General features: G+C 63.9%; 1 protein-coding gene across 5 annotated transcripts in view; it reads right to left on the bottom strand.

The window, feature by feature from the left end:
* Nucleotides 1-113: 113 nt before the first annotated feature.
* The window catches only part of GSE1 (Gse1 coiled-coil protein), a 100,620-nt gene continuing 77,330 nt past the window's right edge, over nucleotides 114-23,403 (bottom strand). For 3 of the 5 annotated variants that reach the window (XM_047078870.1, XM_047078874.1, XM_047078872.1), the window contains 14 exons: nucleotides 19,850-20,049; nucleotides 15,469-15,644; nucleotides 15,034-15,234; nucleotides 14,319-14,510; nucleotides 13,652-13,950; nucleotides 12,859-13,183; nucleotides 10,201-10,814; nucleotides 9,011-9,123; nucleotides 8,469-8,739; nucleotides 6,893-7,006; nucleotides 5,697-6,050; nucleotides 3,909-4,184; nucleotides 1,865-1,968; nucleotides 114-1,111 (listed from right to left, as the gene is read on the bottom strand). In XM_047078870.1, coding sequence (XP_046934826.1) covers nucleotides 977-1,111; nucleotides 1,865-1,968; nucleotides 3,909-4,184; nucleotides 5,697-6,050; nucleotides 6,893-7,006; nucleotides 8,469-8,739; nucleotides 9,011-9,123; nucleotides 10,201-10,814; nucleotides 12,859-13,183; nucleotides 13,652-13,950; nucleotides 14,319-14,510; nucleotides 15,034-15,234; nucleotides 15,469-15,644; nucleotides 19,850-20,049 — 3,374 coding nt within the window. In that variant the 3' untranslated portion in view covers nucleotides 114-976. The remainder of the gene's footprint in view (nucleotides 1,112-1,864; nucleotides 1,969-3,908; nucleotides 4,185-5,696; nucleotides 6,051-6,892; nucleotides 7,007-8,468; nucleotides 8,740-9,010; nucleotides 9,124-10,200; nucleotides 10,815-12,858; nucleotides 13,184-13,651; nucleotides 13,951-14,318; nucleotides 14,511-15,033; nucleotides 15,235-15,468; nucleotides 15,645-19,849; nucleotides 20,050-23,403) is intronic. The other 2 variants (XM_047078873.1, XM_047078871.1) reach the window with 2 other exon arrangements.

Raw genomic sequence — 23,403 nt, 5'->3', positions numbered from 1 at the left:
ACAAACAGAACCCCCAAACAGGAAAACAAACAAACAAAAATCCCCCCAAACCACATATTTAAAAATGGCAGGCTTTTTATAACAATAATTAAAGTAATAAAAACATACAAAACTTTGTTTTTTTTTTTTAATATATATACACAGTACAAGGCTGAAGCACCTTTGACTTTTCTCTCAAAATTTACGTTTGTATGAAAACACAACCCACCGCAGTAACAATTTCGTGGGTGTGACCGTATGTATACATAGAGCTCTGTACATTTTCCCCCACGGAGTAGTAAAAAGGTACCTTCAGTTGGGTGATACACTTTAGATAAGAGCTTTTCCGGGGAAAAGCCTGTGGGTGAGGCTTCGGTATTGGTGCTTTGTGGGCTCCTAGGACCTGTTGCTTCGGAGAAAATTTTGCAGAAAAGTAACAAACAAATAAGCCCTTTGCCAGGAAAATGCACCCTGCCTTCCTTCTGCCGAAGCCGGTGTCCGTCCTGGGGAGGAGCGAGGCCGACCCCGCGCCGGGGCGGAAGGGGGGGCTCGAGGAGGCGGGGAGCCGCGTGGCCACACCAGAAACCCAACACAGTCGGCCTGATCCATTATTCCGCACCTAGGGGCCCTCAATGATACAGTTTTAGTGTTGGTAAGGGAGCCTTCACTTTCAGACTAGAAAATAATGGCGTGGGGGAAGAAGAAAACCACCTTTATAAAGAAAAGAAAAGACCAAACAAAAAGAACGATGGGCGTCCTAGTCGGTTGCTCGCTGAATGACAAAGGTGATTCCGTTGCATTGAAGTCAAGGCGGGTTCGTTCTTCTGGGGCCTGGAGTCCTTTGCTTCATGCATGGCACATTCTCTTTTTTTTTCTTTTTTTTTCTTTTTTTTAAATTTTAAGCTTCAAACCTCCCAGTGAAAAATATTAAATATTCAAGGTAATAAAATAGATAATATTTCTATACTATAGGTTCGGCCTAGCACAAGGGAAACCGTCACCTAGGATATCCCTTAAAGTAACCTCTAGGCCAGTGCATTGCAGGCAACACAAGGCACTTCCTTAAGTGATCCAGTTCTGCCTGGAGTCGCTCCCTCTCGGAAACAATCTTCTGTTTCTGGCTCCTCAACTCCTGGAGAGAGAGATTGATTCAGGTAAAACACTCATCTCCCGGTAAGGAAGTGTGTGTGATGCATGAAATGCACCGGGGCGGGGGGGGGGGGGGGGAAAGGCCAACCTCTAGTCTGGAAACTTCCCCTTCCCAGCTCAGGATTCGGGCGGTGGTCTCTGGAAGAACCCGTTCAAACCGTGACCGAAGCCTTGGGTTCTCCCAGTATCTGGTCCGTCTCATAAAACCAGGGTCTGTTGCTGGCTCAACACCAACCCTGAGATTTTAAAAATTAGCTCATACTACACAACTGTGGCTGCTCAGGACCGGCCAAGAGCTGCACCCCAGGTCCCCACGAGCCGGGAGGATGCCAGGGAGTTGCTCCCGTCATCGGCTGCAGGAGGAAGGGGGCTGGGGTGCGAGAGCTTTGCTCCCCCTATAATATCGTCTTCCATCCCCCTCAGCCAATCATCGTAGGGGGAGACATACGGGTAACACCTCCCCCAAAGGGATATGCAAATAGCCTCTTCTCCCTTCCAGAACCAATACCCTGGTAAGTGAACAGGGTATTCTCCTTAGCTCAATCTTGGGGAACCCTCGGGCTCCTGAACTCCCCGCCCAAGACTACACCTGTTAGCCTCCTAGGAGCAGTATTCCCACCCCTCAGAACTTGTCTGTATGGGGGACAGACGCAAGCTTAGGTTCAACAAAGCTGGCTGTGTCTTAGGTACCTGCCCGCCCCCCCCACCCCGGCCCCTCTTCCCCGGTGGCACTCACCGCCATGCTGTGAGAGAGCTGCTCGGCTGTGAGGCTGAGGCTATAATGCTGTGCCTCCAGCCGCCTGCACTGCGTCTGCAACACCTGCCGCTCCAGATTTTGCTCTGAAAAGACAAGCCGCGTCGAGCTGCTGTGTGTGTGTGTGTGTGTGTGTGTAGGGGCCACGGGCCTGGCCGGGGTCGCCCTTCTTGCGGTGCTCTCCTCGGGGCCGCACTGCTCCCCGCCCTCTGATGGGCACAGGGAAACCCAGCCCGGTGGCCAAAAGGCGACTAGGAACTCCTTAAGGGGAAAGTGGTGGATGCAAAACACGTTTTTCAAAAGGAAGGGTACAGTGAGAGGTCTGAGAGCTTGTAATAAGCTGCTACAAGGCAAGAGTAAACTTAGAAACCGAAAATAGAATTCTAATTAGTAAAATCTCTGCCTTGTCACAAGATACTGGGCCTGCTTTTCACAGGAGTGGCTTCAAACTTGCAAGGGTCAAGGACAAGTCCCTGCTTTTCTATGAAGCGCTTTGAGAATGGAGACCCGGGAGACCCAGGAGACCCAGCGGACAGCCTACAGAAGGGACAGCGCAAGGAGGGGCACTAAAAGCAGCCTCCTGCCCCCTCAGCACACAGACTGAAGTTGTTAAAAGCGCTAACGAATGCGGCCCGGAACAAGCAACATCAGAAAACACGAAAGCTGAACTCTCCACCGGAAACACGAACTCTGACAAGTCCTCTGCGGCCAACTTGGCAGGAATGAGGACCTCTATTTTGTCCCCAAGGTTCATAAACCAGAGAAGCGGCTCTCTGTCACTGCCACTCTCTGTTCAAGAGCCCAGAGCTCAAGGAGAGAACTAAACTATCACAGAAGGTCTGACCAGCTAGGACTACCTGAGGAATAAGGGACAACAAAAACTGAAAAACGCACCTGGTACCTAAGTAAGTCTAATAAAAAAGGCCCCGCTCACGGCAAAAAACCAGCAAAAGTTACTTAATGCAATTTAATGCCAGATTCCCGGAATAACATCATCATCAAAAAGATCCATTCTCCCCAAATCTGTAAATTCAACACAACTGAAAATTTGCATAGGGATTCTCTGGGTGGCGCAAACGAGGCGGCGATCTTGAAATCTCTGGGAGAAACCCAAGGGCCAAGAACAGGGGGGCTGTCCGAGAGGTGAGTGCCTGCGGACAGCCGAGAGCAGGGGGCCCACGGGGAGCGGCCAGGAGGATGCCGAAACCCGCCAGGATCAGGGGTTGCCCAGGTGGGAACGGTGAAGTTAAATGAATTCTAGGCGTAAGAAATGCGAAACCTGAATTTAAGGAAATGGACAGAATCATCACGTCCTTGGGGCAGAGAGGGATTCCCAAACAAGGCACCAAAAAACAAACCCAGAGAAGCTGGACACGCTTTGCTCCGCCACAATAAAAAACGCTCTACGCTGGCTCTGGATACCGAACTCTGCCGGCCGTGACTGGTGCTCCCCAACTCCGATCCAGCCAGGAGGGGGAGCACGGGGAGCCGCAGCACTGCAGCCTTGGAGGTCAGGGGAGTCCTCTTGAGGAAACCGAGGGGCAGGGAAAGGAGGCAGCGTACCAGAAGCACAAGGATAGCGCCCAAGCCTCGTGACCCCACCCGTGCCCCACGAGGGCGACGAGCCTGTGGGGGAACCGCCAGCAGCCTTGAGGCACTCGGCTGAGTTAACACACCTTCTGTTTTCAGGCCCCGTGTGTGCGGCCACAGTCAGGGCCGATGGGACATTTCTAAGTATGGCGGCAGACGGCACAGAAAGCACGGCCCAGGTGTGGGCCGTCACGCTGGGTGGGGACGAGCGGTACTTAAACTTCTCCAGTGACAGGGGCCTCATGTCTGGAAGCTGGGGCGCCTGCAGAAGCCTGACAACAGTTCTTGAAACAGGCAGAGTGGCTGAGGACGGTCCCCGAGCGCCAGGGTCACCACGCACAAACTGTCCCCCGGGCTAGCAGTGAGGTCCCACAGGGACGGGGCCGTCCAGTAAGCATGCTGTCACCTCCCCGCGGCCCTGTGCCCACTCCCATACCTTCTAGGTGTTCCTGATAAGCTTCAAAAATGGCCTCAATCCCTTGCCACTTGCGCCTGGGGGGCTCGTCATCGTCCTCCTCCCCGTCTTCGTCGTCGTCCTCCGAGGCCTGGTCCGTTTCCTGCGTGAGGGGGCCCTTCCTCCCGGTGGGGGCCTCCTGCTGCCCGTTGTGCGGGGGCCCAGGGAGCCGGCTGGACGACTGCAGCTCGGGAATGTTGTAGTGGATGGACGTGTCCAGTTTGTGGTTCTGCTCCGCAGACAGCACGGCCACGTTCCCTGCGGGGGGGAACGGGCAGGTCACAGGCCCCCGTCCTTCAGAGATCAAAGACGGCGCTCCACGGCAAGGTCGCAGAGCCACAGAGACCGCGACAGCCCTGCACTGAGTCCCAACGAGGGTGTGAGCTCTGCCACGCCAAGCCCCGAGTGTCAGTGTCCTGTGCCAGGAAATGGGGCCTGACGTAGGTGTGCAGCCCGCCCCGGGGTCCCGCAGTCCCCCCCACTCACATCCAGCGTCAGCTGCCATTGGGACCCGTTTACAGGAGGCGTGCGCTGCCTCGAACCACGGCCCGGTGGGGCGTGTTCTAACGCGGGCACACCGCCTCCAGTGTAGACAGCAGCCTCTGCGGGCCTCTGGGATGCGCTCGGTGGACTTGTCCGAGGAAATGGGGCACCTGGGTGGCTCGGTCGGGTAAGTGACTTGACTTTGGCTCGCCGTCTGTGAGACCGGGCCTCACACTGGGCTCTGCGCTGCTCAGGACTCTCTCTCTGCCCCTCACCCACTCAAAGCACGTGCCCTGCTCTGCTCTCAAAATAAACAAACTTAAAAAAAACAAACTCCTGAGGAAACGGCTGCACGCTACACGTCAAGAAAAGGGCCGGTGTAAGACAAGGCAGGAAACGTGGGTCCCAGGGCCCCAGGAAAGCCTCTGTGAGGTGTGTCTGGGAAGGGCACGGGGCCTTTCCCCGAGCCAGCTCGTCCAAACACGCTCTCCTTGCAAAGGGGAATTCTTTGCAGCAAATTCATGACACGCATCCAGTGAAGCACTCCCGATTCTCACTGCGAAAACGGCCATCCTTTGCCTTTGGGTATCCTGGCATCGCCGATGCCAGCGGTAACTCGGCTGGCGCCGACCCGGCACCCGACCTGAGTCCACAGACACGTCCTCTATCCAGCTCCCAGGGCTGGCAGGGACAGACATGCTTGGGCCTAATAACCCAGTTATTTTTTCTGGCTGTTGGGGCACACGCAAGTTTCTCTTAAAATCCGTAGTCCTTTAATCCCCGGGGATTCTTTCCTAATCAGTTTCAACCTCTGACTCCGTGAGAACCAGCTGTCAGGACCCCTGTTCTCCCACCAAATCGTCTGAGGGCAGTGAACGGGGGGGGGGGGGGGGGGGGGCTCAGGTGTTACAAAACGCTCTCTGGGGTCGCTGGAGCAAACACCTGCTGGGTCTAGTCATCAAAGGGCGGGGAGATTCCCAGGCGAGTCTGTGTGGCAATGGCGCAAAGTCACCGAGCTACAGAAGGACCGGGTCCTATCTGTGCGGGGGAGGCCCCTCACCAGGCCTAATTGAAAGAAGGGCCTCTAACTCAACCCAGACGGCGTCACTTGCTAACTTTTCCTGGAGGGCGGTCGGTAGACCGGGGGCACCAGCATCACCCGGGCTCCCGCCGGCACCTGAGGGTTCTCGGCCCCGCCGCAGGGGCCCCGTGCGCGCCGAGCTTAAGGGGCGAGCCCCAGCTGCCGCAGTGACGCGGGAGCAGGGCCGGGCCGGGCCACCTCGTTACCTTTGTGCTTCTGCAGGGCCTTCTGGGTGGACTGCAGCACAGACTCGTGGAACTGATGCGCAAACTCCTCCGCCATGAAGGGCTCCCACGGCTTGCTCTTCCCGTTGATGCTGTGGGACAGCGGCACGGGAATGTCCTTGGGCGCGGGGCCCCGGATGTAGTGGAGCATGCTCACGCCCTTCTTGCCCCCGGGGGCCTCGCTCAGCCTGGCCTTCTCGCCGCCGGCAGGAGCGGGCTCCTGGGGCCGCGGCTGCTCCGGTCTCCCAGGCTCCGTGGCCTTTGGGACGTCAGCCAGGGAAGCAGCGACACCCACAGGCTTCTCTGCATCCAGAGAGGTCGGCTGCGCGGCCGGTTCTTTTAGAGACAGAAAGCGAGGGAGATGTTAAGAGCGCCGAGCCAACAGGCCGACCCTGACCTCCAGAGCTTACGTTTAAGAAAGACCTAGCACAAAGGACAGAGACCCGGGGGACCGTGTAATGAAACGTCCTCGTGAGCGCGCGCGGTTGGAAGGTGGGGCTGCGTTCAGCGGCAAGTCCGTCCTTGAGAGGCGCCCCAGGAAGGCATCTGGGAAGAGAGAGAATCTGAAGGAAGAAGCAAGTGGCTACCAAGAGGTCGAAGTCACGAGGCCCAACCCGACAAGAAAGACCACGTTAGGATTTGAGAGCAGGGCCGGACCAAAAAGATTTCCTGCTCCACTCGGCAGCGTGGCAGCGTAGCATGAGAGAGCGAGCGAGAGAGCGAGAGGAGGAGGTGTGACAGCAGGTGTCGGAGAGGCCTGAGGGCAGAACAAGCAAGACAAAGAGCAGCGCGAACGCAGGGCCGAAGCAGCAGGTGCTAAAACACGGGGCCTGGGGCTCCCGAGGCCCTGGCGGTGACGGCCGTGGCCTGCCCGAACCGCCGCACACAGCCCTGCCACACGGCCCTGCGGAAGCCGGGACCCGCCCCCTGGGCTCCCAGCTCTGACTTCACGCTCTCCTGCTCCGTCCAGAGAACAGCCTTCCCAATGGTGCAGGAAGCTTGTGTGAGAGAGAGCGAGCGAGAGGGAGGGAGCGAGAGAGACCGAGAGACACCCTTTCCAGGAGGAAGAGATTCGTGATGAAGAAGAGACCCTGAGCGGCCGCCTCTGACCTCGGGCAGCCCGTGGGACAGTCCCAGGCGGGGGCGGAAGGGGCTGTCCTTCCCGCCCTGGGCCTTACCGCTCAGGGAGATAGCAGGACTGTCCCTCGGAGAGTTCCTGAGCGGGTCCGCCACCACCACGGACAGTGCCTTCTGCTTCATGGCATGGAGCATTTCAACAAGTTTCTCTTTGTCTATGAGAAAAGCAGCCCGAGATTAACACCACGGTCGTAGCACCTCCGAGAGGAGAGGGGAGCAGGCGTCCAGCCCAGGCCGTGCCCGGCAGCTGCAGGTTCTCTAAACCAGGAGCAAAGCAAGCACCAAGGGACAGGCTGTGTTTAAGGAAAGAAACCTTCGGTTTAGGGTGAGCCCAGATTCCGCTCAGCTTCTGCAGAGCATTAGAGATGCGTTCCAAAGATCGCTGTGTGTGTAACAGCAAAATAACGGGTTCCTATGACCTTCTGAGAGGACTTCCGAGGATGTGTTCTTACTTCGAAGACAAAAAAAAAAAAAAAAAAAATCCCAACACAGAAGAACCACCCCAAATATCCAGATCCACCCAGCACCCCGGAAGTACAGGCTGCTTCGGGGCGCGTTGCCATCTACTGAGACGGAACCAGAGCCTGTGGTGTCTGCCACTGCGAGCTCTTGACGAAGTGGCTGCATCACCGGTGGCTCCCTCTAGGACTCAGGTCAGGCAGAAAGATGCTCTTTTACAAACAGAACTGTGGCTGTTCCCAGGGACCGGTCCCGGTGCCCACCATGTCACCGTCTCTTGAAGAGAAAGCAAGACCCCCAGTTTACTGGTTGAGAACGAAAAGGAAATCGCCGCACGCCAACTACATGCACCGGGAAGCAGGTCCGCTTTCCTTCCGACTTCTTTCCAGAGAGAAGTGACCACCTGGGGTCAGCGAGGAGGGCTTGGAAGCGTGCACACGAGCTCCCCAGACAGGCCGGGTTCTCAGCTGAACCCACATCCTGGAGCTAAGTAAGCAAGCGTGTGGGGCAGACCGAGGAAAGGGATACCAGAAGGTGTTCAGACCCCACCCCTCCTCTGCACTACGTTCTGGCCCAAAGAGTCGGCCCCCACACGGATGGGTGGCCGGAAGGATCTGGAAGCATCTTCCAGGGCAGACTGTCCGAAGGCAGCGTGTGCTGGTCCCGAGCCCACTGTGGCCGGAACAAGAAGCCTCCCGTGGGCACCCGCCAAGCAGAAACGCCCCCTGCGCAGGCAGGCGCACCTCCCCCTGCACCCGGGGCTGGGAGGTTGCCCCGCCTGCCGTCCAGGTGCCAGGAGGTCTGACAAGTGACAAGAGTGGCTTGACTGCAAGTCCAGCTCGCAGCGACTTTTACATACAGAACCCCACCCCCACCCCCAAGCCTTCTGTTCCACCCGGGACGCGACAAGAGCAAACGCGCTTTGACCAGGGCAATCTGCGTCTGGGATGGAGAGAAGTTAGATGCGGGACAGACCCCGGGGCAGGCGCGTGAGAGCCGAGCGGCTGCCTCCCTGGCGCCGGAGGGAACCGAGAGAGCCCCGGGCCCCCGTGTTCTCAGATTCCACCAAGAGCGAGGTGCGGGACATCCCCCGGGGGCCCACGGCCCCTGCCTCTCCGCAGTCTCGTGGCCGCCCGCGAGCCCCACGCCCGGTCCTACCTTTCCTCTTCTCGGCACTGACGTGAGTCAGGTTGAAGATCGTCAGGAACTTCTTCTTCTCCTCGAAGTTGGGGCTGTTGTTCATGTCGTCGGGGCTGTAGCGCGTGGACAGTGCGAGTCTCGGCGAAGGCGTCTGCCGCTTGTTCTGAACCGTCGGGGGCGACGGGCTTCTCTCTCTCAGCATCCGCCGCCGCTTCCTCCGCTTCTGGGTCAACAATTCCTCCTTCTGCTGTTGGGTGGTCAAGCCAAAAAGTTGCAAAAACTCTAGCTTCTAGATCGGGAAAGAAAACAAAGGAGTCTGAAAGCCCCGGCCGTGGCCTGCTTCCACCGTCCCAGGGGCCCTCCTGGAGTCCTTGAAGCCCACGCGCGGGCGAACTCGGGGCCGACGGCTCGCCGGGGTGCGGGGTGGGGGGGCGGTCAGAGCGCAGGGGTCCCGCAGGTGTGGGGCTGACCGGGACGGTGGGAGCAAGGCCAAGGAGCAGGCACTGACGGGGGCGCCCGCAGCCCAGCCCCTGGCCCGGCAGGGAGGGGATCCCAGATACCTCGGAGGACGTGTCCAGCTTGAGCGGCGGCTGCTCGGCCACGCAGCGGAGGTGGGCCCTGACCTCGTCCTCATCGCTCTCGTCGTACGAGTCGTCCAGGTCGTAGTAGTACCCTGGCAGCGAGAACGGCCCCGTTCAGCCGGGCCGGGAGCCTCAGGGCTCGGGCGGACGCACACGCGGGACGTCTCTGGGACGTGTGTGCAGACGCACCCCCTCAGCCCAAGCCCTGCCGGCCCCTCTGCGCGCCCCACGACCCAGACTCCTTTTACCCCATCTGGAAACGTGCATTAACCCATAGTCCTAGGACTTCGAGGCGGGGGGGAGGGAGGGGGGCAGTGGGAAATGCAGGAGACACGCGTCAGGCTTCCCTCGGATCCCAGGTGACCAGGCTGAGGCGGCCTGAGCGGATCCCTCTGCGGGGACATTCGTCACACAGGCCTGGGGCTGTGTCCTCGGCAACCCAAGGCCACTCGTGCACATCGAGTCCCTCCTGCCATCTGGGTCCACTACTCAGGAGGGGACAGGCACACTCGAGTCCCCACCAAAGGCTCAGGGCACGCACATGCGGAGAGCAGCACCCCTGCACCCCGGGGCACCCCCTCGTCCTCCCTCACAAGGCAAGTGGCGGAGGGAAATACTTCTTGGGCCCCGAGCCTAGCCTAGCCCAACAAGCCGGGAAAACTTGGCCTTGGCCCCAGCTTCTGGCTAAGAGGCTGACTTCAACAGGACTGGTGGTTTCCAGCAGGAGAAAAGACATTGTTCTGGAGCAGCCCCCGACGCCTCCTGGGCAGACAGGGTGTGCAGGTGGGGAGGGGTGGGGACAGCCGCTCTCACCCCGGGCCCGCTGGCTGAACCCCGACCCCTGCGGGAGGAGGAGGGGGCCAGACCTCCTGCCCCACCCCCACCCCCGTGAGGAGCCCCCGCCGGGCCCGGTCCTGCTCTGACGACAGCCTCCTCCCCTGTTATGCCGGACGATTAATATTTAAAACCGTCTCGTCAGCCTCGGTTCCTCACTTATGAGACGCGGGTCTGTGGAACCGTCTCCCCCTTGGCTTTTTCGGGACAGTCTGCGCCATAACAGCGCCGGCGGGCCCCCGGTCTGTCTCGCGAGCAGCGGGAAGCGGGAACGGGGGTGCGGGGTGGCGGGCGCCCCCGGTCCCGGGAGGTCAGGGCCCCCAGGGACACCCCACCTTTCTCCTGGGCTTCTCGCCGCCTGCGCTCCTCCAGGTCCAGCTTGCTGACCAGCTTCCGGCGCTGCTGCAGGAACTCGTCGTAGATGTAGGCGGGGTCGGGGCCCCGGGGGGCCGCGGGCCGGTAGGGCGAGCCCGGCTTCAGGGGCCCGGGGAGCTCCCCGAAGGGCGCCGGCTGGGAGAGGGGGGCCCGCTGCTGGCCCAGGAGGGTCTGCGTGGACTTCTCGAGCTCAGCCAGGAAGGGCGCGGGCCCGTGGGCGAAGGCCTGGTGCTCCAGGCTTCCCGCCTCCCGTGGGGGCGGCTGGTACTTGTCCAGGGGGGCGGCCTCTCGCTTCCGGGGCCCCTCCTCGGCCTTCTCCGCGCAGTAGACCCGCTCCACCTTCACCAGGGGGACGGCCGCCTGGCGGCCGGGCTCGAACGGGGCGGGGTGGCTGTGCAGGGGGTGGCTCTCGGGGGCCCGCCGCGTCTCCAGGGTGCTGTCCATCAGGGACACGGGGTTCCAGAGGCCCGTGGGCACGGAGTGGTGCTGGGGCTTGGGCGAGATGAGGGGCGGGGGCCCGCCAAAGTGCTGCGGGGGGTCTCGGCTGCCCGGCTCCTGACGGTTCGGTCCCGGCCTGGGGAGCGAGCGGAGCAGGCCGTGAGTCGTGGCAGCGGTCACCTCCAGGCTGCCCACCCGGGGGCGAGAGGCGGCTCGGGGTGGCCCGGACGGGAACTCCCCCGAGAGCCCCTTCCAAGCCACCGGGCAGGCTACCGCCTGTGGGTTCCACTTGCCCTCCACACAGCTAAGGCAGGTTCGGGCGGGCCTGCTTCTGAGAGGACGCAGAGGCTCCAAGTTAGACGCTGCCTGCTGACCGCAGACAGACGCTCTCAGGCCAGACCTGCTTCCTCTCCCGTGTCCCACCCGTGACCTAGCTTATTCTGTTCCGCCGCTTCCCGAAACTCTGTGAGGAGAGGCCCCCGTCTTTGTTTTCCACGGGCAGACCCGTCACGGAAAGGACAAGGTTCCCACGCCACGGGCATGGTCTTGTTAGCGGCACCCACCCCCAGACGTGCCACTCTCCTCCCGCAGGTGCCTGCCCGGCCCAGTGGGGTGGGGGAGGCCGGCTTTGGGGGAGACCCTCACAGCTAGTACGGGTCTGTGCTGTCGCTCAACCCCGGGGTTCCCCAGCAGCAAGGGCGGCAACCCCACGGGGCCCCAGAGGAGAAGCCACACCCACCGGGGCTTCAGGGAGCCCAGACACCGGCCGGGGCATCGCGCCCCTGACGCTCAGGCGGGGTGGGACCTGGAAGCGACCTTCCACCCGCTAGACGCTCTGCCACTGTCCTAGCAGGGCCCTGGGGCTCTGGCCAAGGAGGGGGGACATTTCAGCACAGCCACCACGTGACTCCCAAACACAGGCTGGGAGAAAACCCCAAGGCCACGGCACCTGGGATCAGCAGAGGACAAGAGGGAACCGTATCGAGAAGCCGTGTGTCCTTAAGTAAACAAGCCAAGGAAAACCCGTCGGTGGGATAACATTTCATGCCCCAGAGCCAAACACTGCATGGTTTTCTAACTCAGAACACAAGGGCCCGTCAGATGTCAAGTTCACGCCTCTGTAAGGCCGAGCAAGCTGGGACCACGGAGGCCAGGAGGCCTGCTAGATCCCGAGGCGGAGGGAGGCTCACGGCGGCGGCGGCGGGGCTGGGATCCTGGGCCCTCGGGCAGAGGAAGACCCCCGTGGGAGCCAGAACACCCAGGTTTTATCAGGAGGTGTCGAGGGGCGCTGGCTGCTCTCCAGGCCCCGGGGTGTGAGAGGGCTCAGAGACCCGGCCTCTGTGGGGCCTCAGAGAAGCAGAGGGGACCCTCGCTGCAGGCTGTCGGCTGCGGGGACACTCAGCCGGGGCGGAGGGCCCAGCTACCACGTACCCCCAGTCACACCAGCCCAGCCGAGCGAAAGAGGGAAGGAGCACGTGGACGTTCCAAGAGCCTCCGACCCAGACAGCATCCCAGACGCCGAGAGCCGGAAAACATTCCACAGACCTCCCCACCCGTCCTCCTTTGTGCGCAACTGAGAAAACGGGCGTCCCTGAGACGTGACCCGGGCCTCTCCCCCAACTGTGGCCGATGAGGGAGACGGAGGATGGGACAAGAGACACTAGGTGACAGCCAGACCGACAGGTGGGGGGGCTCAGGGTGCAGCTGTGAGGGTAAGAAGGGGCCCAGCTCACAAGGCAAGACTTGTCCCCAGCTGGGGGACCCAGGGACGGCCTCCTGGGGAATCCGGGGCTGGCAAGTGGCTATTATTACAACAGCAACAAACTTGATTTCTTATTGAAATAAAAATTAAACGCAGTCCCCGTTCTCATTAAAAAACGTTTGGGCTTGAAAGCAGAGAAAGATGGCAAGAACGGGTATAATCGTCAATTAAAGCTTCTCATGCACCACCACTCCCCCCCCAGGTGCCACGACCATCCCTGCAGGGACACAGCCGGGCTCTGCGGGAAGGCCCTGGCTCCGGCCGGCGCCGTTTCTCGGGGACAGGCCCCTCCGAGCGCCTCCTTTCGCCGCTCGGAGGCTCAACCTCCTCACGGGGTCAGAGCAGGGACGAGCGGAAGCACTCGGGAGGCCGGGCGAACGCCAGCGTGCGGACCCCCCTTCCCTCCTGGGGGCCCCACCTGGCGCTGTCGGGCCTGTGCTCCGCCTCCGCGGGCGCCGGGGGCCGGCCCATGTCCAAGTGCTGCTCCAGCACCTGCTGCCGGAACTCGGACACCTGGGACTGCCGGTCCTCCTTCTCCTGCCGCAGCCTCCGCTGCCGCGCCAGCCACTTCTCCTCCTCGTTGGTGCGCTGGATCAGGAGGGCCGTGGCCGCGCTGCTGCCCGGCAGCGAGAAGATGCTGTGGTTGGAGAGGAGGCTGGGCACGCTGTGGTGGGGGGCGGGCGTCGGGTGCAAGGGGTGCTGCACGGGCTTCGGGGCTTGCAGACCTGCCTCCTTCAGCTTCTCTGTGGGGGGGGGGGGGGGAAGGCCGTCAGGGCAGGACCGCGGCGCCCCGGGCCCAGCCCGAGCCTCCCCTGCTCTCCTGCCGCCCTTCCAGGAAGACACCCTCCCCGCCCCCCCCACCCCACCCCTGGACACGGGGTGGCGGGCGCTGCTCTCGGGCAGCCCCGCCAGGTGCCGGACTGAGCAGGCAGGCGCCGGCTCACGAGAGCAGACCGAATTCTCCAGAGTCACGCGAGCCCGCCCGTCGTGCACAAGCCCTTGCAAAAGTCTGATCGCGTGTGCTCGCAGCGAAACAAAGCAGGTTAAAAAAAGAAAAGCCTCAAAACTCATCCGCCACCTCCTAACGCTTTCGCCGCGCTTTACTACCAGGCGCGCGTCCCTTCCCCGCTCGCGCCCTGCTCAGCAGCCACCTCGAGGCTGTGGCCTGGGGAGGGCCACGCGGTGAGGCCGGCAGCTGCCCGCCGCGGTACCTGGGCGCGTGGGGGTCAGCTGCTCCGAGGGCTTGGCCCGCTCCTCCGCGGCGTGGCTCCGCAGCCCGTGCAGCTCGGCCACGGGCAGGAAGGCCGGCTCCAGCGCCTTGGCCGCCAGCAGCTCCTTCTCGCGGGCCCGCTGCTCCCGCTGGCGCTCCAGCTCCCGCTCGCGCTCCTTCTCCCGCTCCCGTTCCAGCTCCTTCTCGCGCTCGCGCTCCTTCTCCCGCTCGCGCTCCTTCTCGCGCTCGCGGTCGGCTTCCCGCTCCCGCTCGCGCCTCAGCTCCTCGTCCAGCTGTAGCCTGCGGGCAAACGGGAACAGCCGGTGACGGCCCGTGCGGACCCAGAGGGGACCAGACACGGGCCCCCAGCGACAACTCCCAGGAGCGGGACCCCGGCGGCCCGACCTGCACAGCGGGAGCAGGTGCGCGGGGCCCCGCTCTCGTTAACCCCCGAGGGACCCAGAGGGCTCCGGGCCGTGTGCCGCGCGCCAGGCCCCCAAGCCTCACTGGGCGCTCGCGCCAGGAGGCGGGCCGTGGACCACAGAGCCGCCGGGCACCCGCCACCGCCCCCACCTTGCAGGCGAGGAGACCGCGGACACGGGCGCTGGCCCAGCCGCTCCGTCAGGGCGGCAAGCGCGGGGGCCGCCCCAGCCCGGCACGCGGCTTACCTCTCGGCACTGAGGCTGGACATCCGCTCCGAGTGCAGCGCCGCCAGGGACGAGTGGGAGAGCTCGGGGGGGTAGCGGACCCCGGACAGGTGGAGATGCATAGCCGATGGGTGCAGCGGGGGCAGGGAGCCGGGCGTGGGGATGGGGTAGAAGGGGGACCGTAGGGCTGACAAGCAGTAGGAGTCGTCCATCCTGTGCAGGGAAGACGGGGTCGAGTGAGAAGCAAAGGCAAAGCAAATAAACCCCGGCCCCGTCGGCAGGCGTGCGGTGCCGTGAGCACGGGGGACAGGGCAGGAGGGCCGCGAGCCTACAAAGGCCCCGCAGACAGAGGCCACGGCTACGGCCAGCCGCAAAGCCCCGCCCGAAGGGCCGCTGGGCAACAGCAGCTCGAGGCCCGAGGCCCCGCGCGAGCAGCAGCCCGCTCCCCGTAACTCGCCGGGTCGGGATTCGGGAAGCCCCTACACAGAGCAGAGACGCGGGGCACACTCCCCCTGGGGCTTCTCCGTCACGCGGCAAAGGGCCCCTCGTCCGAGCGAGGCCAGTGAAACAGCCAGCAAGAGGGGAACTGGAGGCCCAGGGGGCAGGGGGGAGGGTTCTCGCCACGGGCCAGCGTTCAACTTGGAAGGTTCGGGGGCTGCTCGAGACGCAGAGCCCGGCCCCAGGACGTGAGGCCACGTGGGGGGACGGTCCCGGAGGACTCACTGGGGCGTCTCACCTGAAGGCTGGGTGGGGGAAGGGGTGCGGGGCCAGGTAGCTGGGGTGATAGTAGGCGGCGGCCGCGGCGGCCGGGTCCAGGCCCAGGGGAGGCAGGGAGGTCATGCGGAGGTCCTCGGTGGTGTGGTAGGGCCGGAAGCTCCTCAGGTAGTCCTCGGTCACGGTGCTCGGGGGCACCACGTGGTGCACAGGCCGCTGCAGGCTGCGGGGGCGGGGACGGGTGGATGAGGGAAGGACGGCGGAGGGCGGGGGAACCCGCTGACGAGAGGCAGGCAGCTAGTGCTGGCTCCTGGGGCCTGCGTGGCCCTCGCCGTTCGGCAGCGGGCACGGGCTTGCCACCCACGGCCGGGAGGCGCCCCGGGGCCCCCGGGATCCAGACCCCAGGCGCACGTGCCCGCTGCACCCCCTGCACCCCCAGCCCCCGATCCGCACTTACTTGAGCGGTGGGAAGCGCGAGTCTTGCACCACGGAGCTGGGGGAGATGCCGAAAGGGTAGGGGGTGCTGAGCAGGTGGGAGGGGATGGCGGGGCCCCCCGCCTTCTCCTGGGGCAGCGGGGGCTCCACGATGAGGCGCTCCCGACCGCCGCCGCCGCCCCGAGAGCCGGCGTCCTGCTGGAGGACAGAGAGCAGGAGTCAGGCAGGGGCGCGGGGCCAGGTTTCGGCGCCCGCTCTGAGGTGCGCCTTCCTGGAGGGTCTCTACCCAAACGCGCTGCACGGAGGAGGCGGCACGGTGAGAAGAGAGGACACGGGCCGTGATGCCGGGCTCTCCCCTGGGCATCAGGTCTGGCCGCGCCCATCAGCAGACCGAAAACCAGGGCCGGGAGAAAGCAGGCGGGGCTCAGGGGGTCGAGCCCAGGCCAGTCAACCCGCAAACCATGGTGTTCCCGCCGTGCCACAAGACACCAGGCACCCCTAAAACGACAGGGAGCCACGGCCTTTTGACGGTCTCCAGGAGCTGGCAGGCTGAGGGACGCGTCCAGGAGAGGACCGCCGGGCATCTGGAGGCCGAGCCCCGTGCCGAGAAGATGCTCCCGCTCCCCAGACCCTCCCCCACGCCCGAGGCCCTCCGGCTCGGTTGGGGGGTGTGAGCAGCGGAGCCCCAAGTTCATCTCTGCGGCCGTGCCCTCTGACCCCAGCAGCCGCCTCAGGCCCGCACGCGAGGTGGGGCAGGAGCGGACGGTGGGGGCCAGGCAAGGAGGCCCCGGCCGTCAGGCACATCTACCCGGCAGGCCGGTGCCAGGCCGCCGCGCCCTCCCCGGTCCTCCAGAAGACACATCAGTGATAATTAATTGAAGGAGACAGGCCGCTGATTGGAATTTTTAATGAGCGGCAACATCTGTTCCTTCCCACACGCTGGCACGGCCCCTCCGCTCACGGCGGGGTCCTTGCAGGTTCGCGAATTCCGACTCGCCCTTCCCCGAAGGGGGGGGGGGCGGTTCACATGGCAGGTGTCGAGGCGGGGGGGGACACACGCACCCACACCCGAGGTCCGAGCGAGCAGCCCAGAACTCCCAGCCCCACGATTTTCCAGAGACTTCTATACAAGGGCCCACACCTATGTGGACAGCAGGGTGGGCTTCCCCCCACAGCCTTATTGAAGACGGCTCCTGTCCGGTTCTGGAGACCCCGGGTGAGACCCATAACGGCCCCGTGCCTCGGTTTCCCCATCTGTCAAGCGTCCCAATCGCAGCGCCGGCTCCTAGCGTGACAGGGACGGACGGGCGGAAACGGAGGCGAGGAGGGTGAAGCGGCAGCCGGTCGCCCGCCCACACCAGCGTCTCAGGGGCCTTTGTCAGGTCAGGGCTTGCCGGGTCCGCCCACCCGCCCACCACCTGGTGCGGGGCAGGCTTGCACGAGCCCCTACACCCACCTGCTGCCACGCTCTGGCCTCACGGGGGCCACTGTGAGCCGGAGGAGGCCCTGTGCCCGTGGTCTGGGACGGACTGGACAGGGGGTGCCCGGCATTGAAGGGGACTCCAGGCACCCTGGACGCTGCCCTCAGGCTGGCCAGGACAACCCCCGCCCCCCTGGGCCAGAGCAGGACAGAGGTGGCAGCCTGGGGGGGGGGGGGGGCGGGCCATCCACCCAGGACCACAGAATCCTCGGAGGGGGTCCTGGACCCTAGAACAACATCTGGGGAGAAGCTCCGGGCGTCTCTCCCCAAACCAGGCCGTCACCCACCTCCACGTGCGTCAGCCACCGCTCGCGGAATCAACGGCAGAGGGAAGTGCCCCCGGGGGCGGCCCCTGCCAAGTGGGAGGGGCCCCGAGCGCACCGCCCCGGCCGCCCCTTCTCCCCCTCAGCGGGACAAAGCCCTGCTTGCAGGCGGCCGGGCCAGATGGCACCTTCCCGGCGGCAGAGGACAAACAAGGCGCTGGAGAGCCTGGGGGAGGGGCTGGTGGGCGAGCAGGGGGTGCGACGGGCCGGACCCACACGCCTTCCGTCTGGCTGGAGCCCAGCCACGCTTGCGACAGGCACCTGGGAACGGGGGCGGCCCTCTGGGGGCGCGCAGGGGCTGCCCCGGGGTCCAGGGCGCAGCCCCCAACCGGGGCCAGGCCACCGCGGGGCACCCCAGGAGCGCGCCGGGCTCCCACCGCCGCCCTGGCAGACAGACGAGCGGCAGGGAGCATCTGGGGGCGGCTTTTGTTTCAGGGCTGCGGCCGCAGGCACAGCCGCGGAGGTGAAAGGGCCGCAAGGGGGTGGGCGGGAGGGAGGAAAATCCTTCTCTGGTGATTAGAGAGAGGGCTCCAGGCAGACAGGCCCGACATGCTCTGTTAGCCCGAAAATAGACCATTTTTCATTTCAGCTGTCCTCTGCAGCTCCCACTACCTGGGAAACAGGGCCCTGGCGACCCCGGTGACAGGCCCAGGGCCCCGCCCCCACGCCTCCCCACCTTGCGGGATCCCCCCCCCCACTCCTGTGCCACCACTTGGGGAAGCGGCTCTCCTCCCCGCCTCCCCTCCCCAGAAGGATTACATTCTCCACTGAGCCTTTGTGAGAAGCTGATGAGCCATACATCATCTGCTAATGCAGTTCCCTTCCCGCCGCCCTCCCTGGTGGCATTAGTGTTTCATTAAGCGCCGTGGTGGTAAATGGCCGGAGCAGATCCATCACGGCCCTTTCTCTGGGGCTACTAAACGTTTCTGAGGCAGTCAGGACCCTCCGCGGGGTGCCAGGGCACAGGTGCTGGAGGAGGGGAAGACAGCAGGCGTCCCATGGCGGCTGTCACCAGCCAGTGCTGAGCCAGGGACAGGGCAGGATCCGGAAACGACCCGGGGCCGAGTGAGTCCGGGAGAGGCAAGGAGTGGTGAGGAGTCAGGGTCCGAGTCGGGTGGCTGGGGCCCTGAGGTCAAGGGATCGCCAGGCGGCTGACAGCGAGAGGCAAAGAGTCCCTCCGGAGGCAGAAGGTCCCGGGGAAGACCCGACCCTCCCTCGAACCAGGCCCAGGGGCAGCTCAGGGGTCTCCAAAGCCCTCTGGCTGGAATCTGCCCGCCAGGCCCCACCTGGTCTCTCCTGCTCTCAAACTGCACAGAGGGCTAAGCAATGGCCACCTCGGACATGGGGCCAAGCCAGGGCCACACCCAGGAGGGTCCTCACCCTGCCCAAGGGTCACCCCCACCCCCTCTGTGGACAGAGGCTGGCTACCTCCCACCCCCAGGGCAGAAGAAAGGCAGATGTACTATCTACTGGATGACCAGGGGGTAGGGGTGGGGGGGAGGCTGGTGCCCAACTGACTCCCCTCTTCCACTTGTCTTGTGGTTTAGCTGGTATTTTTTTTTATGTTTATTTTTGAGAGAGAGAGAGAGGGAGAGAGAGACAGACAGAGTACGAGCAGGGGAGGGGCAGAGGGAGAGGGAGACACAGAATCTGAAACAGGCTCCAGGCTCTGAGCTGTCAGCACAGAGCCCGATGCGGGGCTCGAACCCACGAACCGTGAGTTCATGACCAGAGCCCAAGTCGGTCGCTTAACTAATTAGTATTTCTAAGTACTACCACCGCTCTGGGGACTCAGCAGAAAAGCCCAGAAGTATCCCCTCACCCCTGCTCCACGCCCCCCCCCCTCGGTTAGGGGTACCCAGGCGCGGGTGGGGGGTCAGCCGAGGCAGGAACAAAGGAACCCTCCCGCACTGGCAGGACACAGTGGCAACAGCCACACCCAGGGGAACCCCAAGTGCGGGGCCTTCAGACGCCAGGACAGAAACAGGAAAGAGGGACACACGAGAACACCCAGCGGCCTTTTCCCCACTTCCGTCCCGTGTTCGAGAGGCAGGTAATCAGAACAGCCACCCTGTGTCACCTTTGCCACCTTTGAAGCACCTCACGCGGGGCTCACACGGGGCTCCGGACTGAGCCGTGTCCCCCTCAACTTCTCACGGTGGAGTGCCGACCCTGGGAGCGTGTTGGAGACGGGGCCTTGGAGGAGGTAACTAAAGGTGAGGTCATTCGGGCGGGCCCCGATCCCACAGGACCGGTGTCGTCAGAGAAAGCAGACCAGGCCCCGGATGCGAAGACGGCGTCTACAGGCCAGAGAGAGAGGCCTCGGGAGGAAGCCGGTGCCGGGGTCTTAGACCCCCAGCCTCGGGGGACACAAAGAACAAACCTGTCGTGGGAGCCCCTGGAGGGGTGCTCGGTGCTGGCAGCCTGACTGAAGCCCGGGGATTCTCTTCCAACACCCGGCCCTCCGGGCGGGTGTCCCGTCGCCCTGCCCCGCACGGGGGTCGGGCTCACGAGAGCGAGTCAGGGCGAGCGGCCGCAATCCCGAGACGGGCCCCCCCTTCCCGGCAGCTGTGCCCCCCTCCGGCCGCCCCCCGGCTCACCTGTCGGTTCTCACTCCTCCAGACGCCATTGACGGTCTTGGTCGGGGCGATGGTCACCACGGGGGGCGTGCTGGGCACACTGTGGCCCCCAGGGGGGACGATGACGGGGCCCATGGGCACGCGCTTGGGCGTGCTGGCGGGAGAGCTGTGGTTGGTGGCCGGTGAGGACACGGGGGACGACTCGCTGCTCAGCGAAGACCCTGCGGGAGAAGGACGCGGGAGGCTGAGCGGGGGCCACGCCCACGGAGGGCTCCGGCCGTCCCCAGCCCCACGCAGCCTGCGGACAGGCAGGGAACCTGCTTCCCCGGCCACCTCGGGCTGCGCCGCACTCCCTCTCTGGCTTCAAGGCCCAGCGCCCCTCACCCAAGCCCCAGCCCGAGGCGAGGGCAGGCAGGAAGGGCCGCCCCCTCGGACGCTGACGGAGACACGGGCCCCAACACGAGACACGTGTCCCATCGCAGCTCGGGGCCACGAGCCCACGTCCCACATCACACAGGCAGGATGTGCGCCGTCGGGGGCTGCCCCTGGCTGGGTGGGACCCGGTCAACACAGCAGCCGGACCGGACCTCCCCCTCCACGAGGCCACAGCCAGAACCCCCCTCTCCCCCCCCCAGCTCCTAACAGGCCCCGAGCCCTCCGCTTGCAGGTAGAGGGGCTGCAGGAAAAGGCAGGGCACGCAGGATGCCCGAGCGGCCAGCAAAGCAAGGGTCACAGGGCTGGATGGGCCGGGCACGAGGCAGGGACACAGAGAAGCGGCCGAGGGACGCTTGCTTTTTCGTTTCTCAAGTATCAACTGCAGCCTGTTCTCACATTTTAAAAACTGAGACCTAATTCGCCATTGAAAGCGTAGAGGCTGGTGGCTTCTAGCACATTCACTGGGTTGTGCAATCATCGCTGCTACCTGACTCCAGATCGCTTCTGTCCCCCAAAAGGAATCCTGTACCCCAACGTCACACCCAGCGGAGGTCCCCCCGGAGGTGGGATGGGGTGGGCAGAGTCAGGAAGCGGGGGACCCGGCGTTTCTAGAGGGCATGGAGGGTGGGGTGGGCAGGGCCCGGGGGGAAAGCATTCTGGGGTCCCAAGGGAGAAAGCTCGGGTGCACGGCCAAGCCGGCCGGCTGCTCCCCCGGGAGGGGCGGCCAGGACGGGGAACGTATGAGCTGGGCAGTAACTGTGTTCAAGTGCGTCCTGCTCCCGGGTCCCCACCTCCAGCAGGCACCAGCCTTGACCTCCCTGTGACTCAGGCACGCCCCGGCCCTGGGGCCTCCAGCAGTGTCGGGGGGGAGGGGTCCCCGAGATCCCCACCCAGGCTCAACAAAGTCTGTCGCACAAACACACACACCCTGCACCCTGAGGAGGAGGGAGACCCCCGTCACGTGCCCACACGACGCCGGTGGTCCCCACCCCCATCACAGACGGCGACACGGACCCCGGGCAGACGCCACAGCATCCGAAAGCACAAACCGCAGCTGGGGCTGCCTGGGACGCCCTCGCGCCGGGCGGGCAAGGGGCACACGCTCGCCTGTGGCCACGGGGGGTGGGATGCGGGGGCCCAGGCGGCCACGTGCTCCACCAGCCGGGACGCGGACAATCACACGCGGCCCGGGGACGCCCCGTCTTGCTCGCGGACTCAAAGGGCAAACGCTGACCCTTCTGAAGGGCTCAGATGGCCCATTCTGTCCGCAAGCGCCCCACGCGGGTCGGGGGAGGGAGGGAGCAGCGTCGGCAGAGACAACCCCTCGCGGAAGGAGAACCCCGTCTGTTCGCAGGCGTCCTCCTGGATTTCGCTCCAAACGTGCCTCGTTCCCGGGCCCGAGGGACCCTCGTCTCCACACCATCTCAAGCGGCCACGCTCACGTTACCAAATGGAACCTCTGTGTTGAGGGGGAGGCAGGGCAGCCTCCGGCTCGCGGGCGCAGACAGCCGCGCGGCTGCCGGGGCGGCACCGTGGGGCCATCTCTCCTCTCTGCCCCAGAGGCCCTGGGAACGTGGCCCCGAGTGGCCTCAGCAGCATAACCAGGAGGCAGAGCGGCCGGACATCAAGACCCCAGCGACATCAAGACAGAGCCTTGTCCTAAGCAAGGTGCTTCCATCCAGGACTCCTCAACGTGACTCCCTAGGCTTGTGCACAGCATGGGCAACTGTACAAAGCAGCCCCACGGGGAGACACCCAGCCCCAACCCCACAGGCCAAGCCCCAGAGCGGCCCAGCAGCTCGTTCTGCTAGCAATATTGGTAACAACACCGAGGCCGGGAGCCCCACGCTCCCAGATCCCACCTGTCAGTGCCTGGCCACGTGGGCAGGAAGGAGCTGCCCGAGGGCTGCTGACCCTGAACTGCGACCCCGAGTCCCCGCCAGATGAAGCAGCAACCACGGCCCACACCCCAAGAATGCTGCAACCCCCAGTCGGCCAGGCCAGCCCCAGCTAGCTGGGTCAGATGTCATGACCACCGGGGGAGAGCCGATATCACACGCTGGCCACCCTCCCTTCCCAGTGGGGACAGCTTCTGGGGTTTTAGGACAAGCTACTGTCTGGTCAAGTTGGTGACCCCCCACCCCCCGCTAGGAAGCCAGTTTCAGGACCGCTGAGGGGGCAGGTGGGGTGTCACAGGCTAATCCGGCCAGCCCTGTGAGCGGAGCTCCCGGCTGGAAAGTGACCCCCCTGAGGTTCTGGAATAGCTCTCGTGGACCCTCACCCAGGTTCGTGCAACTGGGGAAAAATGGGTACATCTCTCTCAGGCCGCCAGCTCTCTCCCTGGCCTGGCACTGCCCCCCCTTCAGGGGTACGCACCCAGCAGAGCACCCGCCCCCCAGCCCTCCACGGGGAGCTCCTCCGACGCCCACCTGCACGTGGCCACAAGGACACAGAGTCGCTATCAGGTCGAGCGCCCGGGGGGGGGGGGGGGGGACGACGACAGGAAGCAGCCACAACCCTCACGGCCACGCGGGTGGGTCCCACCAACACCACCAAGAATCCAGACGGTCCCGCCCGCTGGGGAGGGGGGTGCTGCGCGACAGCAGGGGCTTCTTCCTGACCTGTGGGGTCACTCCCGATACCTCTCCTACTGGATGCTCAGTCCATGCACGTTCCTGTAGGCTATTTAGATTTTTAACTTTCGTTTATTTTTTAAAGTGCATTTATTTATTTAGAGACAGAAGAGTATGCAAGAGCAGGGGGCAGGCAGAGAGGGAGGGAGGGGGGGCGGGGAGAGAGAGAGAGAGAGAGAGAGAGAGAGAGAGAGAAAGGGAGGGAGGGAGGGAGGGAGGGAAAGAAAGAGAGAGACGGAATCCCAAGCAGGCTCTGCACCCAACGCAGGACTCGATCTCACAGACTGGGAGATCAGGACCCGAGCGGAAATCACGAGTCAGATGCTCCGACCGACTGAGGCCCCCAGGCGCCCCTGGCGTTGCAATGGTTTTACTGACCTAATGCCCGCAGCACAGAAACCGGCCCCCATCCCCGTCTCAAGTGCACAATTCCTCAGTCCTCGGCGTATTCACAGCTGTGCAGCCATCACCCCAAACAGGAACCCTGTACCCTTTAGACCCCGGCCC

The sequence above is a fragment of the Lynx rufus genome, unplaced genomic scaffold (genome assembly GCF_022079265.1).
Source record: "Lynx rufus isolate CCGP_SWC_20201006 ecotype Redwood Valley unplaced genomic scaffold, mLynRuf1.p SCAF_16, whole genome shotgun sequence".
NCBI classification, from domain to species: Eukaryota; Metazoa; Chordata; class Mammalia; order Carnivora; family Felidae; genus Lynx; species Lynx rufus.
Note: the sequence above shows the minus strand (reverse complement) of the source record. Positions and strands in the feature narration are given on the sequence as shown.